Source organism: Dromiciops gliroides, chromosome 4, assembly GCF_019393635.1.
Source record: "Dromiciops gliroides isolate mDroGli1 chromosome 4, mDroGli1.pri, whole genome shotgun sequence".
Lineage (NCBI taxonomy): Eukaryota > Metazoa > Chordata > Mammalia > Microbiotheria > Microbiotheriidae > Dromiciops > Dromiciops gliroides.
In genome coordinates, this window is record NC_057864.1 from 402045142 (window position 1) to 402064197 (window position 19056).

General features: G+C 43.3%; 1 protein-coding gene across 2 annotated transcripts in view; it reads left to right on the forward strand.

Moving 5' to 3' along the window:
* The window catches only part of IGF2R (insulin like growth factor 2 receptor), a 253665-nt gene that overhangs the window by 92843 nt on the left and 141766 nt on the right, over nt 1-19056 (forward strand). Inside the window, exon 1 of one of the 2 annotated variants that reach the window (XM_044002312.1) lies at nt 10791-11162. The exons of the other annotated variant lie outside the window; for it this stretch is intronic. Within the exon in view, the coding sequence (XP_043858247.1) occupies nt 10963-11162 (200 nt within the window). The 5' untranslated portion in view covers nt 10791-10962. Of the gene's footprint in view, nt 1-10790; nt 11163-19056 lie in introns of those variants that run through there. 2 annotated transcript variants of the gene reach the window in all.

Sequence of the window (19056 nt, forward strand, 5' to 3'; positions counted from 1 at the left end):
GCCATAAAACACTGTTGGATTGCAGACACATTAACCTCATGTGTCCATTTTATTTAAAGCTCATAAACAGGGAAAAGAAAAGGGAGAAAAAAAAGGTTTTGTCAGTGGTAGCTGATCCTGGGGCTTGGATCTAGTAGGACAAGAGTGATACAGGACCACAAGAGGTTGGCATATGAATTTGGGATTCATGTACTCCTAGAAATAAATGAGCTGACAAGAGTGGCAGGCTGTGAGAGAGCAATTAGAGGAGAAAATTCTCCCCTCTCCCCAGCACATTGGCACTTAGCCTGCCTTTGCTTGATAGTGCCACCTGCTGCCTATAGAAAATAAAGTGGTCCACCTTTTAAAAGAGCCAAAAACATATACTAAGGGATCAAGTTATTCAGTGCTTTCAACAAGGTAGTTGTAAAATTGAGGGTAATACATAATGTAGGAACTGGGCACTCTCTTGTCATATGTGGCAGCTTCAGATCAGCCACCCCAAATTCAAAGTATACTCATTGGTCTGAATCTACTTAAAACTCATGAACTATTCATGAACTCCCATTGTATATTTACTACTTTTTTTTTCTGGTTAACCAGAAGACACATCAAGTCCATAGAAAAGACATTTAATGAAGTAGCATAACAATAAAAGTAACTCTTAAGAGGCAAAGTGGAACGTAAATATCATAGATGTAGGGCACACATGTGGGGAACAGATGAGGCCAGGACAATTGGGAAGAGGCAATAACTTATTCCTCCCAGGCTGTAGGGCCATCCCTGCTATCTGGTCAGGTCATTGTCCTGGGTCTGTTTCCCACAAGGTGTGGCATTACTGCCAAAGTACCCCTGACATTCAGAAAATAATTCAACTGGTTTCTCAAGTTTGGGTGTTCTTCCCACTCCCACAGTTTTCTACAGGGAAAGTGCTTCTCATTAACCAGCTGGAATGCTCCAAGACTTTCTAGTGGACACTGGAGGCAGAAGACACAATCCTTCAGCTCAATTACAGATATGCCTTAGGCATCATCTTGATTCCTTCAGTTGTTAATACTCTTCCCTGCCCTCCCCAAATGAATATTTTGTAAACATTTCAAATTTACATTTTAACTCAATGTTATTTTTCCCTAGTCGAAGTAAGCTCTTTAAGGGCAGGGCTGGCTTTGCTTTTGTTGGTATATACATCCCCAGAATCTAGGATAGTGCCTGACAGGTACATAATAAATGCTTCTTAAAATGCACTGAATTGAATTTAATCTACCTAAACCCATTAATGATTCATCATAAATCCATAAGAATCTAGTGTCACCTTTTGGGTCATCTTCCCATGGGCCACCCTGCCTTCTCTTATGCCCTGGTCTTGTGTGTACTTCTGCAACTTGACTGCCACAGAAATAAAATACATAAGATAGGAGACTGCTTTTGAGTTCACCACCCTGAAGGAGCATGACATCTCATTAGCACCCACACCAACAATAAAAACCTAGGGTACCTTCAGACTTCTTGTAAGTTGAATCAATACCAGTTCTAGGGCAGCTAGATGGCACAGTGGTTAAAGCACTAGCCCTGGATTCAGGAGTACCTGAGTTCAAATCCAGCCTCAGACACTTGACACTTACTAGCTGTGTGACCCTGGGCAAGTCACTTAACCCCCATTGCTCCGCCAAAACAAACAAACAAAAAAGACTTACTATAATACCAGTTCTATGTGAACTTCAAGCTGGAATACCTCTCACATACAAAAGGAAGTCAGCTTCTTATGAACGTCTGTATTTGTGTTCATATCCATACATTCCTCTGATGGTGCTAAATGGATAGCCACCATTGTCTATGTAAGGGTTTATGTAAAACCCTACATATTGCCAGTGAGTACTTTCGGAAGCCATAAATGCAACATGATGACTGCTTGTACTTCCGTTCTTACAAGGTATGTTGCCTGGGCCAAGAACCCTGTGAATAAGCTGGCAGGCTTGTTGCTACCTCTAAATGACTCATTTCCCTCTACCCTGGGATCTGAACTATGCCAAAGACCTGCCCTCTTCCACGAGGCATGACGCACACACCTAATATTGTTGGTTTTAGTACATAATAATATACAACTTTCTATTTACATTTTTTCAGGTGTTAGGGACAGAAATGATGGACATTTATGGAAAACCCTCTTTCTCCTGAAAATCCTCATCCCACAATTGCATCCTTAACCCACTCAACTATTTCCCATTATGTAGAATCTCATGACACCCACAATGACTATTAGAATATTGTTTCCACATCATTTTGACAGGTTAATAATCACTACTACTTCTCCCACACACTGGTTTTTCTTTGGTGTGGGTTGGAGGAACTCAAACTAAGATACATAATAAAGACAATTTTGTTTTTGTAATTGGAGAAAGAAATAAGATGTTAAGTATCCCAGTGGGATATAGGTATGGAACATATAGTGTGACAGTATTTGCCCCCCAGTGACTGGGCGGTGGGGATTGAAGAGAGACCTCCGATGCTAGTTTTCTTAGACCAATGAGGTATCTTAGAGTGTTCAGAGAGGACTAGCACCTCTGGTGTGAGGGTTTGCTGAGCCCTTGTCAGGGCTGCTCATTCACCTTTGGTGTCCACCTTCACCCAACTCTCACCTGTGCCTATAAGAAGCTGTAGCATTCACTGCAGCCACACCCCAGTAAACCTGTCTCAGCAGATGGATTAAACCAGTCTGAGGGTAACTGACAGGCCTCAAACCCATCCTTGAGTTAGGGGGGTGTCTACCCTAAGCATATGAAGACTTCCCTGGCAGAATGGGCAGATGAGAACAATTTGTTCCAATGGTCATGAAGGAGGCTGAAGAAGGCACTGGTGGAGCATGCAGAACTTGGGCAGACATAAAAGATACCAAGGGCATCTGCTGCACCTTGGATCATCTTGACTTCTGTCTTGGCACTGGACTTTGATAACTCTGGAAGAGAGAGTGAGGCTGATGACTTTGTGCAACTCTGCCTCACTTCAATTTAATTCACTAGCCAGTCAAGATTTCTGATGACCAACAACAACAGTCCTCCTGGGCTCCTGTATCAAGGAGTTGAAGATTCAGTAAGGATCCTCGTGGTGCCCAGAATAAGACTGAGAATGAGATCTAACTCATGAGAACTTTCTCATTATTAGGGCAGAAGACTGAGAGCGAGAGAGCAAGAGAGCGAGAGCAAGAGAGCGAGAGTGAACCTCCAAAGTGGGTCCAATAACAAACAGATGGTAAATTTACCGAAAATTGGATTTGGGGTCAGAGGATCTGGTTCAAATCCTGGCAATGATGTTTACCACCTCTATGATCTTGAGAATGTCATGATCTCAGTTTCCTCATTTATAAAATTTTAAGGGTCAAATACATGATCAACTTAAAATCTTTGCATTTCATAGAGCTCCATGAATTTTAAGAGCTTAATAATGGTGTTGATGACAGACAATCTTAATTCCTATTCTCAAGCTACAGAGTGCCATTGGGCTTTCCAAGCATGTCAGGTCAAAAAAGGAAAAACTCTACAGTTGGGGGTGGGTGGAGGGCTGGATGCTTCTAAAGCTTCTTTATATTTCCCAACCATTCCCTACTTCAGGCCTCCATTTTCTTACCTGCTAAGTGGGCCTATATTTTCTCAAATTTATTTTATAAGGAGAGGCTTGGTAGAAATGAATGAAAAAGCACTAAGTGCTTATCATATGCCAGGTACTGTACTAAATGGTGAGAATAATAATACAAAAACAACAACAACAATAACAGCAACAAACAAAACAAAACAAAGACAGTCTCTGCTCTCAAGGAGCTTTTATTCTAATAGGAGAGGCCAATATATATGGGGGAATGGAAAAGGAGAGGTGTGTTGGACTGGGAAATTACAGGATTGGTGAATTAAACTGTAGGGAAACTGATGAACATGTTTTCTCCAGGAATGGTAATGTTAATTTGATTTCTGTTCCCTGAGCTAGGGGTGGAAAGGAGTCAAGGAGGTATATACAAGAAGAATATTCGACATGAAGATGGTTGGGGAATAGCTGGCAGAAGCTGTGGGTCTGGGTGAAGCTGATTATGGAGAATTCTCATCAATTAAGAAAAAGTAGTGCCATAGGTCAGGAGCTGGTCCAGTCTTGTTGGAGGCTATAAGACATGGATTGTATGAAGATTGCTAGAGAGCATCAATCAGCGAATGTAGTTGATTAGGATTGGTGTAGTTGTGGAGTATGCTTATCAGGATAGAAACCTCTTGGGAATTCTCCCTCTGCTTCGGGGGTGCTTTCCTCTCCAACTGGGAGGTCACATTTGGTTTCAAAACTGGAAGCCGTAAGGAGAGAAGATTCTGAAAATACTCTATCATAACAACCCTATGTGTACTTCTGAGCAAAGTCCAGAGGGTGGTCTACTCCTCTTAGGTGAATTCTACAGGTGTGTCTTTGATTGCCATTAATATTTCTCAAATGGAGCTAATCTTTAAAATTATTTTCTCCATATTTTATTTTTGAAAATACTTTGTTGGCATTTACAAAAATCATCTTCTTTTTCAAATATATCTCACCTTCCCAGAGAGCCATCCCTTATAACAAAGAATACTAAAGAGAAGGAAAAAGGAGTTCAGCAAAACTCATAACAAGTCTTCATTATTTTCAAAGTGTATTACAAATAATAGAATCCCACCTCTATATCATGAGGGTCAGGAGAGCCAACTTGTTTATTTCAGCAGAGATTAAGCATAAGTGTGGATTATCTCTTGATTTTTGTTCTCATTGGCAGGCTCTTCTTTTGATTACTTCAAAGGCATGAGCAGAGGAAGTGGAAATCTATGAGGTATTTATTATTTGAAGGCTCCTGCTGCAAAACCACATCTGCCTGCAAATAAACGGAATCACAAAATCATCAGAGCCCAGAATTTCAGAGTTGGAAGGGACCTCAGTGGCTGTGTAATCCACTTCACACCAGGAAAGGAATATTTTCTATAACTCACCTGACAAGCGGCCAGCCTCTCTCTGCTCAAAGACCTCTAACAAAGGGCAACTCACCACATCTAGAGGCGGCCCGTTCATTTTTGGACATCTCTAATTGTTAGGGAGTTTTTCCTAACATCAACCCAAAACTTGCCTCTTTGTAGTTTTCACCCATTGCTGCTCTGGGACCAAGCAAAACAATCTGAACGTTTTTTCTTTTTTGGTGGGGCAATGAGGGTTAAGTGACTTGCTCAGGGTCATGCAGCCAGTAAGTGTCAAGTGTCTAAGGCTGGATTCGAACTCAGGTCCTCCTGAATCCAGGGCTGGTGCTTTATCCACTGTGCCACCTAGCTGCCCCTGAACATTTCTTTTACATGATAGCTCATCAAATACTTGAAGACCACTATATGTCTCCCCCAGGACTTCTTTTCCATAAACTAAACTTTTCCAGTTCTTTTAATTTATCTTCATATGACAAACTCAAGGCCTCTCACCTATCCTTGTTGCCCCTCCTCTGGATGCTCTCAAGCTGTCCTCATTAAGCACAGTGCCCAGAATTATACTATTCTAGATATGGTTTGACCAAAGCAAGGTCCTAAGAGACTATCACTTCCTTATTCCTGGAAGCTTTGCCTCTCTTAATGCATACCAAGATTTCATTAGCATTAGCTTTTTTGGCTGCCTCATCACACTGCTGACTCATGTTGAGTTTGTAGTCCTCCAAATCTTTTTCAAACAAAGAGCTGCCTAGCAATTCTTTTCTGTGCTCCTCAACCTTGGGGGATCCAATCATGGGGCTATTGGGAATGTCCGCAATTGTCAACTAACATACTCTATCCATCTGGAATTGCTAGGCAAGGAATCTAACATGTGATTCAAGAAGTTGTATAAAAGCCACTCATTTCAATGAAGGTGAGCTGAGGTTGGGTACTAGGGGTTTTTCCATACTCTTTCCCACCCAGGCCACAACCTTCTCCCTTCTTCAGCAGCAACTTCCCCAATAGTTGTTTTACTGTTTCCCTAGGTCTCTGGCTTGATAGGCCACTGTGTCCTGACTTTTGAGATATCTTCTCAAGGTCTCCTCTCGACTGTGTTTGTCTTACAAAATTAATTTTGGGGCACTTTTCAGGATTCCTCTTGGGATCTTTTGTGGTGATTGCCTGGGGCACCAAAAACTGCTAAACACTCCCTCATAGGACAGTGTTTTTCACTTACTACTAGGGAGAATTGCTTGTAGTAGCTTCTCAGGGTGCTATATTTTGGCAAGCTATCATTCCAAATTTGAACTGCACCAACTCACTCAGCTGGACTTGTGCAAAACAAGGATGTCTCCGTCCTTGAGCTATGAGCTCATTAACTCTACCAGATAGCATGAGCTTTCTGAATCTTTCAAACCTCTATAAATTCCCTTATGCTTCTAGGGGCCTATATAGGGGTAAGGCTATAAAGAAGGTGTTTAGGAATTCTGTTAAATAACCCTAAACAACTCTACAGTCACACATGGGCCACTGCAAAACATTGACCAAACTAATTTCTTCAATGAGCCTAAGCAATTATAAGGTATTCTCCACTGGATGAAGGCAACTGACATGACATAGGGACTGTTTACCAATTGGCTGGCTGAAGGATTGGCTCTACCTTTTATGGTTTTTAAAAACCAAGAGTCAGGTCCAAAGAGTTTTCCCTTCATCTTTTCCCTTGTGTCTCTTGGAAAATTTAGCAACCTGGGGGGTGGGGCAGGGAAAAGGAAAGGGAATTTCCCTTTTCCTTCTCCCATTACATTGTCAATTCAATCTTACAGTAAAAACACATGGCTGCAGGAGACATGCTTACACAAAGCTTGAGAAGAGAGTTCAAGGACATTGCTTCCTGAACTAGTTTTCCACAAAGAGAAGGAAGGATTCTGAATTCTTTGGACAGAGGCAAAAAGGGGAGATTTTCAGGGAAGTGCCAGATCTGAGAATTGCCTCATGGGTAACTCCAAGTTCAAGAGTTCTTTAACCAGAGTTCTGAGTTCTTAACATTTTTGGTTTTTTTATCAGTCAGGTAAAGCCCATGGATCTGTTATCAGAGTAATGTTTTTAAATACATAAAATAAAATATATAGGTTTACAAAGGAAACCAATTATCTAACAATGATAATAATAGCTAGCATTTATATATATCTTCTAACATGTGCCAACCACTGGGCTAAGTGTTTTACAAAAATTATCTCAAATTTAATTGGATCCTCATAACAACTCTGGGGCTATTATTATCTCCATTTAACAGTTGAAGAAACTGAAGCAAACATAGCTACTAAAGTGTCTGAGGCCACATTTGAACCTGGGTCTTCTTGATTCCAGGCCAAATGTTCTATCTATTGTATTGAAGTAATCAAAATATTTTTTTTTTTGGTGAGGCAATTGGGGTTAAGTGACTTGCCCACAAAATATTTTTAAAAAACAAGTTCCCAGGGGGCGGCTAGGTGGTGCAGTGGATAAAGCACTGGCCCTGGATTCAGGAGTACCTGAGTTCAAATCTGGCCTCAGACACTTGACACTTACTAGCTGTGTGACCATGGGCAAGTCACTTAACCCCCATTGCCCTAAAAAAAAAAAATCCAAGTTCCCAGATCCTAAGTTAAGAACCCCTGTTCTAGGGAGAAAATTCTTAATGTGTCCTGCTCCTTGAAGAAGGGAGAAGACAGTTGATAATGATTCCTTTGCAACGTCTTACTTGAAACAGAAAACTGCAAAGGATTTCAGCTAAGCCAAAAGCTTGATGTGGTTATGACCACAGCCAAGAAATGAAGCAACATCCATAGGACTGGCATATAGCAGGATCTAGCAGTGACTAGTAGAATAGCACCCAATGGAAACTGTGAGATCAAGGTCGCCCAGAAAAGTATAAAGACATTTGTTGTCCTTCAGCCCTGCAGTGTCGGAGGTGTGAATTGGCCCTCCTAGAATATACCTTGAAATATATACCTTAGTCTCATGTGTTCCCTGTATGTGTACCTCTCTACTTGTCACCTCTTATGAGTAACAACTTTTTTTATTGATGCTAAATGTATTTATTTGAGAGTGAGCCCCAGGTTTATGGGGACATGTTTTTACTGATACTTTTTATAATATGCTATTTTCATAAATACCTTTGCTTTGAACTCATTGTTCCCTCTGGCTAACTAGTGGAAAAGTAGAACCATCAGTGCAACTTGTGAGCAATAGTTCCAATAGTTTGACTCCACAGAATACCTTGAAATTTCAGTAGTTTGTTGTTCAGGTTACTCAATCTGAGAGTATGAGTAGGGGAATAACCCAGAGAGGTGACTACAAGGATATCGGTATAATAATTCATAAGTCACATGGCTCACTGCCCTTACCTATTGAATCTAAATATCTCTTTCCTACTCAGCATAGACCCTGTGGTAGGGGAAATATCTGCTTGTACTTTAGGTTAATTTTTCCTTAAGTGGCATTGAAAATATCTTCAAGACTTAATTGGCTCATGGGACTATGGCTTGGGCCATTGACATAGTTTCCTGGTTGCTTAAGTACAAAAACCAGCCTACAAGTTACTCTGAGAGAGCATTCTAGCATAGCCAACATGGAAACAGGGAAGCTGTGTTCAACTGAATCAATACTATATCCTTGCTGAGTATCTTTTCCATGCCACAGGCTAAATAAAGGTCCTTGTTGTTAGCTTCTCAATGATCTACAAGTGTCTCCTCTCATCCCACTTCTGAAGCTGAAGCACCGCATTGCCCTTGAGTCAGATTCAGACAACTTGCTTTCCTTCCCTCACCCCCAAACATCTTAACTGAACTTTAGATTAAGTAGTATTTAATAGAATTGAAAGCCCATGGGCCTCTCATTTGCTTGGTAATTCCAAGAACTGGCTCCCAGGAATATTTCCTGATTCAGGTTTCTCATAAGGTCAAATGCCTGAGCCTTCTCTGCGTGTCTGCTGCTGCCTCCTCCCGCCCCACCCCAGTTAGGGAGAGAAAAATGCCTGAAGCACTGAGAGCCGCAAGGACATGAATCTGCTCTTTTGAATAGTTCTACCAAGCAATAAAACATGATCCAACAGGTGCCCTTTGCCACATCCCTAAACCTTTTCTAATTCACACTTCCATTTTCCTTTGATACCTATATATCAAATATGTAGAAACGGGCCATGCCCCACTCCTTGCCTCACTGCAAAGTGGGAGGCAGAAGCAACAATTGTTGCTCCTTTTCTGCTTTTCTTTAATTCTTAGTATCTCTCCCATCTTCTAAGATCTTTCCAAGTTCACAGACAATGGTTCAGCAATAACATTTGCCAATTCTCTCTGTATCAAGGGTGCAGTTTTATTTGGATCAGGTGACAAACTCATCAAGGGTGTCTAAGTGCTCTCATACTTCCTCCTTACTTATCTTGGTTATTTTAATTCTTTCTGGTCCAAAGATTATTCTGCTTGGCACAGAAACGAAAACAAAATAACAGTGGAGCAGCTCTGCCTTTTCTCTTTCACGTTATTGCTGTCCTAACCCAATGCTCTATCCCTTCTTTGTTCCTCCTTTCCCCCCCAATATGGCTTCAAGTAGTAGAAGCTCATTAAATTCAATTGCCTGTTGAACACAATATTCCAGGATGTCGTTTGAACAGGGCAGACCACCGTCACCTGTCTTGTTCTGGACACTCTGTTTCTGTCATTGACGCCTAAGTTCACATCAATATATTTGGCTAACATGCCATCCTGTTGACTCATAGAGTGGGCAGTCCAGTAAAATCCCCGGATCTTTTTCACATGAAACAACAACAACAAAACAAAACACAACAACAAAACCAAACCAAACTCCAGGCTGTCTTCCCTATGTTTGATTTATGAGGCTGTTTTTTGTTGTTGTTTTTTACTCAGCTGTACGGTTTCAGATTTATTTTTGTTACACTGCGTCTTTTAAAGGTTTGTAAACTCATCTTTAAAACTGGAACCTATCACTCGGTAGATAGGGAGAGGCCCGGAGAGATTAAGGGACTTGCGCAGGGTCCACGGGGATAGTAACTATCTCGCTCAGTATCAGGCAGGTAACACATCACGTGTGTGCACAGATTATCTCTCGGATCCCTAATTCTGTTATCCCTTTGTTATTCGAGATAGGCTCTCATCATCAGTTGGATGACCGCAGCAGGGCGCTTTGGAGAAGCTCCCATTTCTAGGGCGTCTGTCCATAACTCCACGCAGCCTGCAGTGGCTACAGGTGGATGGGATGCAGTCAGTCGACGGGCATTGTAGAGCTCGCGGCGTGGCGGGCATCAGGGACAAGGAAATCACGGCAGGGAGCGTTTGTGGGGCGCTCTCTCATCAGAGCCTCACTACAGCCCCGGGAGGTAGGGGCTAGAAAGGCCGGCCCTCAACCCAAACTTCACGGGGGCGGAAGGTAACAAAGGCAGGGCTCGTTTTTACTTATGAGCCCATCCATCCGACGTCCGTGAGGCATCCTGGGAAGCCCGCGGTCCAGGGGTTATTACTCCCCAGGAGCGCGGCGGACACGCCGTTCCGCTCTCCATTCGTGGAGGGATCCGGGAGGCCACGACGTGGACGTGCGTGGTGACCAGGTGCCCTAGTCCCGCGCTTCCCCGCCTCGGACAGGCCACCTGGGCCGCCCCCGCCGCGCGGGACCTCTCCCCTTCTCCCGAACGATCTGCCCCCACGTGACCAGGGAGGCCCTGCACGAAAGAGGGGAGCGCGAGGATCACCTGAACAAGGCGGTCATGTGAGGCTGGTGGGAAGGAGGGAGGGGGGACAGGGGAGGGGGGAGGAGGCGAAGGGGAGGGGGCGGTGCCCGGGCGGCTGCGGGTCATGTGACGCACAGTTACTGGGTCTCCGCCGCAGCCGCTGGAGCCGCGCTCTCCTCCTCCTCCTCTTTTTCCTCCTTCCCACCCTTTCCGGCCCTGGTGGCGCGAGCATGACCCGGGAGCAGCCCGGAGCCGCTGCGCGCCGCTAGCCCCTCGCCCGCGCGTCCAGTCCCCTGTCCGGCAGGAGTCCATAGCACGATGGGTGGCGCCGCCGCCGCCAGCACCACCGTCGCCGCCGCCGCCGCCGCCCCGGCGCCCAGCGCCCACCTGCGGCCCTGGACTCGGCGTCCGCCTCGGCCGCTGCCGCCGCCGCCGCCGCTGTTGCTACTGCTGCTGCTCTTCGTCTCAGCCCGCGGGATCTCCAAGGCCCAGAGCTTCGAGTTTCCGGAGCTATGCAGGTAGGGAGGTGCGGGGGGTGGGGGTGGGGGCCTGCTTCTCGGGCGGTGGCGTCTCTCCTAGCCCTCCTCCTCCTCCTCTTCCTCCCCCCACCTTTCCGCCCGCCCCCGCCCTGGCTCCCCCGGGGTGGTGGGGGCGCGGGTTAGTGGGCCCCCTCCCCCCCCCCCCACCCCCGCCGGCCCTGCCCGGCCTCACTCTTTTTTACCCCTTTCACTTGTAGCCTTTAGGGAGGGGGCTGGGGGGGGGGGACCCTGCGGGTATTTTTCACCTGGCCTTGAGGGGAGACGGAGTGCTGGAACTCGCCGCCCCGGGGCCCTGACCACTTGTGGCTGTCATTAAGTGTGGGGCCGCTTTGTGTGCAGGCGCGGGGGCACTTTCGCCCGGCTGCCGCGGCCCATCTGGATGACAGGCGGCTGCTGTGCAGTTCCTGCTCTGCATCACTGTGCATCTGGGAAAGTTGTTTCTTTGTGTGTGCGTGTGTGTGTGGGAGGGATGGGAAGAAGGAAGGGGGGAGGCGAGGAGAAGGGAGTGTGTGCGTATGTATGTGCGTGTGTCTGTGTAAGGAGAAGGGAGGTAGGAACTTATTTTCGAGGTTCATAAATAAAAGGCTCTCAGTGAGTCTCCTAAAGCCGACCAAGTTCCCCCACCACAAATTCGTAATAGCTGCTTTTTGTTTCACTTGCTCATTGCACCATGGATTTTTTTTTTCTTCTCATGTAACTGGTGGGTTTCCTGATCTAGGTGTGAAATGGGTGAGGGAAGGCAGGAAGGGAGGAATTAATCTCTCTGAACTCTGCCTTTCAGAAATTGCCCTCCACCTAACTGGTAGCTAATTTTTTGTATTTTGGTCCATAAGTCGCTTGCATAGATGAGTATTATTCCAGGTAGGGGATATTTGCCCCAGGATCCACAAACGTATTATTGCTGCATCTGTTGTATTATGTTAAATGACTTGTATATTGGTAGAATCTTCTTTTAGGGTGGACTTTTAAATCATATTTCCCCTTTGGGGCTATGTAAAATAAACAGTGAAACCCATAGATATTTTTAACCTCATTTATTAAAACGAAGTAGTTTGAAGAGTTCTGAACCCACAAATGAGACTGGGAATACCTAAGATCCATTTTATTTGTTCCCTAAACGCTTATTGAGCACCTTTTGTGTGCATCTAGGTACACTTATTTGATTGTTACTTGAAGAAGAGATGGAAGGCTGGCTATAAATATAAAGACCATGCTAGGAACTGAGCAGAATACAAAGATGTATAAGACTCAGTCTTTGCAATCTAGTAGAACTTTTACTCTCAACTTACGTTAGATGTTACTCATTTTCATATATTAGTAATCAAGCTTTATTAGCTGGCTCCAACCTACCTTTTCTATCCTTTCTCCCCCCAGTATTACCCATTACACACTGTGTTCCAGCCAAATTGTACCACAACTCATTTCCAGATATTGTTCTGCTTTCTCTTACCGCAGTGCCTTTTTTTGGACCATCTCTCTTGCCTGGAATGGCTTCCTTCATTTCATTCAGTTGATATCATCTTTTCTTTCCTTCTGGGACCTTAAAGCTTTTCAGCTGAAATCCTCATCTAGAAATGGTTCCACCCTCCAATCTTCATAGACATTCTGTACTGAATCATTTGTGTTTCCAACCCTGAACATAGTAGGAATTTTATGAATGCTTGTTAGAGCTTGGGTTGTATACTTTTCTGTGTTGCTATCTCCTTCCTCCCTAGAGGATTATAAACTGCTTGCCTGTAAAGACTATGCTACAGTCTCCTGGGACCCCAGGCAAAATTGTGCCTTTTCTAGGCACAGTTGAAATGCCACCTCTTACAGAAGGTCTTTCCTTATTACTCCAGTTGTTAGTCCCTACCCCATGTTTTTATTTTGTATATAAGTTTGCTCGTCTATAAAATGTGGGGGATGATAAAAGCATCTACCTTTCAGAATTGTTGTGAGGATCATATTGAGATATTTATAAGTGCCTGGCACCTATTAAATGCTTCATAAATGTTAGCTATATTTTTATTATTGATCTGGTATATACTTATTTGTGACTATGTATTCCTCATGTAGAATGTAAGTTCCTTGAGGGAAGGGTCTCTGTCTCTCTGTGTCTCTTTTTGGTTTGGATAATGGACTCAACTTTCTTAAGGGGCAGCTATCGTGTAGTGGATAGGGAACTGACCGAGAAGAATGGGGTTCAGGTCTGTCCTGTCTTGGACACACAGTGGCTATGTGATCCCTGGGCAAGTAATTTAATTTATCAGTGTTCTAGTCAACTTTCTAATATTAAAAATTTCAGAGAAGTTGCTGACCAGCAATCCCTATTCCTATCCTTTATCAGAGTGCCTTGCTCATAGTAAATGCTTAAAAAAATTTTGGTGGTTGAATTTTTTGCTGAGCACCCATAACTTTAGTACTTCAGTCCCACTTTTTATAAGAAACCTTTCCTGATCCCTTTTAACTCGGTTGATTTCTGATTTATCTTGTTTGAACATGGTCAGTTATATATTTCCCCCATTACACTGTGAGCTCCTTGAGAAAGGGACTGTTTTTTGTTTTTTGTATCCCTAGCACTTGGTGAGGTGCTTAGCACATAGTAGGAGCTTAAGATGTTTTCGTTCAAGATGTTTTTGTTCATCCACTGATTTCTGTTTTTGAAAGAGTAGCAAAAATGTTGTGAAGTTAATTTCTATCAGGGACCACCGTTTTATTGCGCTTATATTGGCATATAGAGGAGTAGCTTGTTGCTGGCCCTAAAGTGCATCATGTACTGTAGTGTAATTACAGAAGATATCCCTGAGATACTAAACAGGCTGACATTTGAAGCAAGATCATGGTTTCATTAGGATCATATTGGTAAGAACCTTAGGCTTAGAAAAAAATGTTGCCCAGCTTTGTTATCAGCTGGGGAACCTTGGGCAATTACTTCACCTCTCTGGGCCTTTTCTCTTTAGTCCAATGAGAGGGTCAGGCTCAGTGATCTCTGAAGTCCCTTCCCCTGTAAAGAAACCAACCCCCACAAAAGTACTTGACTTGTTCACTCAGATGAACGTTCAAAGTTTGAATTTGAGAATATGCTAATGAATTTGAATCCTCAGGCTTCATTATACCCATTGTCTTGTAAATTTATAGGTGGATTTTAAGGGTAAAGCAGTGTAACATTTGTCTCTGGTGAATAAAACACTTGGTTTTACATTGTGATAGTCACATGAATGTATTAGCTCATACTCTGCGAGTGTTGCTGTTAAGTAGGAAGTAATTTTTTTTTATCTTTAAAGATTTCTGGTTACAATCACACTTGTGCATAAATTACAGATCAAACTGTCTTGTAGATAATTTTATTAAAGTGTTCACATAATGAAAGTTTAAAAATATTAAGGCAAAATTGGGTAAGATCGGCTATTGTACCTTAGCGTATATTAGAGGGAGAGGTGTTTGTGCTTTTCTGCAAGTCCACCTAAGGTGAAAAGGAAAACAGCAATCTTCCTAGCTTTCTGACATTTTCCCACCCCTCAGCTGTAAAGAGTTGAATACATATTTAGTCAACATTATTTGTTATAGCTCCTAGGGTTATGGGAACATAACTCTGAAAGACAAGGGTTATCCATTTTATGAAAAAGGCAATTTTCAAAACAGAATTGTAATTAAGGATTAACTTGCTTTGGTGGTGACTGGTTGGCACTGACTTCCTATATTTTCTTCACCTGTTAAATGAGGGAGTAAACTAAGATGATGCTTCAGGTTTGTCCTCACTCTAAATTGATGTCTTCTCTATAATTACTATAGTGATTGTCTCTCTTTTCCCTTAACTTTGGATACATTTTTTCCCCTCCAAAATTAATTTTATTATTTTTCAGTTAACAAGCATTTATTTTCTCTTCTTCCCCTCTATTGAACACTAAAAAAGAAGAAAATTAAACCTTTATAAAAAATATGCATAGTCAAAGCAAATTCTGACATTAGCCATGTCCAAAAGTATGTCTTATTCTGAGTCTTTCACCTCCCAGACAAGTGATGGGGAACATAGTTCATCTTCTGTCCTCTGGAAATGAGGGTTGTCATTGTATGGATCAGAGTGTTGAAGTTTGTCAAAGTTGCTTTAAAATGTTGTCTGAATTCATAGAACATTTTGTCTGACTCCCTGTCCCCCTCCTCCAGTACTCAAATATTTCATACCTGTATAATATTTTGATTCTGTTAAGAAATGTTTGACCTTCAGGTTGTAGAACAACTAAGAATTTTTAAACTGCAGTATATTTTTGAAGAATGTGATCAGATCAGTTTTGTCTTTTTTTTAATCCAGGTGGCAATGCCGAATGTTTACTGTACTGCTAAAGCAGGATGTGGTAAGATAACTATTTGGTATGGTGGCACAGCGTTTATATAGTTGACATTAAAATATTTATACCTGCACTGGCCTTCACCTCCCCCCTTCCCCCCAATTAGCTACTGACTATGGGCGGGAAGGTATCTTAAACTCTGCAAATGCTAGAATTGTTTCTTCAACTTGTCATTTATAATCTGTTCCCAGTTTATTAATAGATTCTAAAAGCCAGGTAATTTGCTTGGCACTTAGTATATATGGTCTCTCAGAGTTACACTTAATCATTAGTTTCCCATGCTAGCCTAACAGTCCTCCTCCATTGCCTTACTGAGGTACAGTAAAGTTAGGTTGCTAGCTTTGTAACTTGGAGCTTGTAAAGGGTAGAGCTGGCATTAGACCTGGCAGTTCATTTCCAGGTTATTAATCTTTCTCCTGTAGCACACTGCAATCAGAGAAGATGGGACTTGAATGAGATATTGAAGGATGGATAATACTATATTTTCTGAGATTAGAAATTTTTTTTTCAGTCACTAAAAGGCAGGGAACCAGAGTGCAGGTGTGCTGGGTCTGAAGATCCACAGCCAGCTGTGTGTGGGCTCAGAGGACACTGCTGGTGTGGGAGGGGAGAGGATAGCCAGAGTTTATAGTATTTCAGTACTGGATGTTGCTTCCTAAAGGGTCCCTTTAGGTTGACCTGCTGAATTCTTACTCACCAAAGGTTAGGAATCCGTGGCCTGGTTAGGCAGGTCTTTATCCCCTCTCCAGGGGAAACGGGTCAGACATGTCCTGTATGGCTCCAGGAACTATACAGCCAAGTCTCTCCCTTCCCCTAATTTTTATTTGTTTTTTTTTTGGGGGGGGGGTTGGGGCAGGCAATGGGGGTTAAGTGACTTGCCCAGGGTCACACAGCTAGTAAGTCTCAAGTGTCTGAGGCCGGATTTGAACTCAGGTACTCCTGAATCCAGGCCCGGTGCTTTAACCACTGACTGCACCATCTAGCTGCCCCCTCCCCTAATTTTTAGTCATTATATTGTTATACAATACTGTGTGCCTTCCATGTAAAGGAAATGCCTAGACCTTGGGAGAAGAGGAAATACCCTAGTAATACTGGGCAGGAGAGGAGAAGAGGGAAGAGTTAGAACTTCTCAGCCCCCCAGCATGCCCTTTGGTTAAGAGAACATATAATACATGAGTGCCCAGAGAAGTGGAGCTTTAGGTTTGTGGAGCTGGCCGGTGCTTATTTATGTCTCTTGTCATCCCACAAAGACATTCTGCTCCACAAGGTTGGCCCTTGTTCTTTCCAAGTTCCTCGAGTTTTTGGTTTTAAACTTTTCTTTTTCCAAGTCTTTAAGACAGACCTATGTCTTCTTACAGTTTAGTAGCACCTATGTAATCCTTTAGGGGTGACTTCTCCACACTTGGCTAATCCCCCTGTATCTGGCTAGCCCCACCTTCTTTATGCTCTCTTCCCATTTATTCACCACCTAAACTCATCATGTAACTGAGCTTTGCTAATAGAACTATACTTTCCTGTTTCTGTGGAGGAAAACAGGTCTTGTCTACAGCTGGGAACTGGGTAAATCTTCAGCATTTAGTACAGTGCCTAGCACATAGTAGGTGCTTAATACTGACTGACATTTCCTCACTCTTGAACTGTAGGAGCAGATTCCTTCAGTAGTGAGAGATTGCTTCCTTCCCTCCATATAGTAGTAGAGAGGTGAACCCCCTAGAGGAGGTGAGACTTCAGTAGCGGCTCCCTGAGGGGCTCTGGCTGGGGAGGAGGAGGTGTTGGAATGTGGGCCGGGAATTCTACGGCATTGGTAAGGGAAGATGTGTGAGAGTTTCTTGGTGTCTGGAAGTGACGGTAGTTGGAGGAGGGATGAGAGGAATTTTTGTTTCTCATGATGGGAGGCTGGGGACAGAAGCTCTCAGCAAAGCCAGCTTGGGTGAGGGTTAGGGAAACTATCCCTGGTTGCAGTGCTGGTGGGAAGGAAGGAAGATGCTACTGAAGAGGCATTTGCACAACCATGTCCCTGGCCAGTTTATCAATAACAGATGTTGGTGAATGATTGAATTTCAGAGTTGGAAGGGGCCTCTTAGGTTACTTCCATAATGTAGTTGACAAGTGTCCAACCTTTGGTTGAAGACTGTCAATGAGGGGGTGCCTGCTAAGGCCCTTTGGAAGTATCCCATTACATTTGTGGATAATTCTAATTGCTTAGAAATTTTTTTCTGACATGAAACATAAATTTGCCTTTTTGAAACTTCACACATTGTTTTTGGCTCTGCCCTTTGGGACAAAGTAGAACAAGTCTCATTCTCCCAAATGACAGCCCTTCAGATGCTTGAAGATAGCTATTATATTCTTTCCTGAGCTGTCTCTTCTCCAGGCTTAACATCCTCACTTTTGGGGACTGATTTTCATGTTACATGGACTTGACTCTTTTTGGGGATGGTGGGAGCGCATTATGAGTAATGGGAAATCAAAACAAAGGTTTCCCAGAGTGTGCCCGACTCTGTATGGTATTATCATTTTGAATGCGTTTAATCTTTTAAAAGTAAATAAAGTAAACATTCCGCAGTTCTTATTGCTAACTATTGTGCCCTTGAAGAGAATGATAATGACTAAGCAACATGTATCTTTAATGCCTGCTATGTGATCAGCATGATGCTAAACACTTGCTTTGTGAATGTGGTGGTGGGGGAGTAGTAGAAGGGTTAGAGATTAAAAAAGGAAAAGTATAATGTCTCTAATTGTCAGGAGCACTTTGTAGTCAGGAAGACAAGCTTAACAATTAGGACAATCCAAACTAGTAAGTAATTGAATACCACACAGTTTAATAGGTGGTCAGAGAGGGAGGAGAATTCAGTGTGGGCTGAATAGAGCCATGAAATGCTAGAGTTAGAATGTACCTTTAGAAACTGCTAGCCCCAGAGGGTGACTCCACAGGGCTCACTGACTATCTGGTTAATGATAGGGTTGGGATTTGAAGGAGGGTCTCCTCATTTTCATTGCAAGGTGGGGAGAGCATTTGGAGCAAAGGCTCACTCAGTTTATAAGCATTTCTTTAGCAGCTACTATATGCCAGATACTGTGCTTAGGTCCTGGGGATACAAATGAAAAATGAAAGTCTCTGCCCTCAAGGAGGTTCTGTGGAGGAGACAATATGCACATATAGATCAATAGCTGGTAATGTTTAGCTGGGGAGGGCAGGACTAGAGCCGAGCTTGGGAAGAAACTAGGATACGGGTGTGAGGAAGGAGGAGCACACTCTGGGGTGGGGGGTGGGGGAGGGCATGGGACTGGACGGATGACACACAGCCAGTACAGAAAGCCTGAAGAGAATGGAGTAGGGGTGGGGAGCAGGCTAGCTTGGCTCGGGGAGGAGATTTTTGATGGGCAGCAGTCAAGAAAAAGAGGGAAGGGACAGGCAAGGAAATTAGGTGAACCACTTTACAAACATTCTCTCTTTTTTTCCAAACGTTATCTCATTTTCTTGACTGCTGCCCATCAAAAATGGATGTGGTTGGATGTGGTTTTGTAGATTCAATTAATTGCCA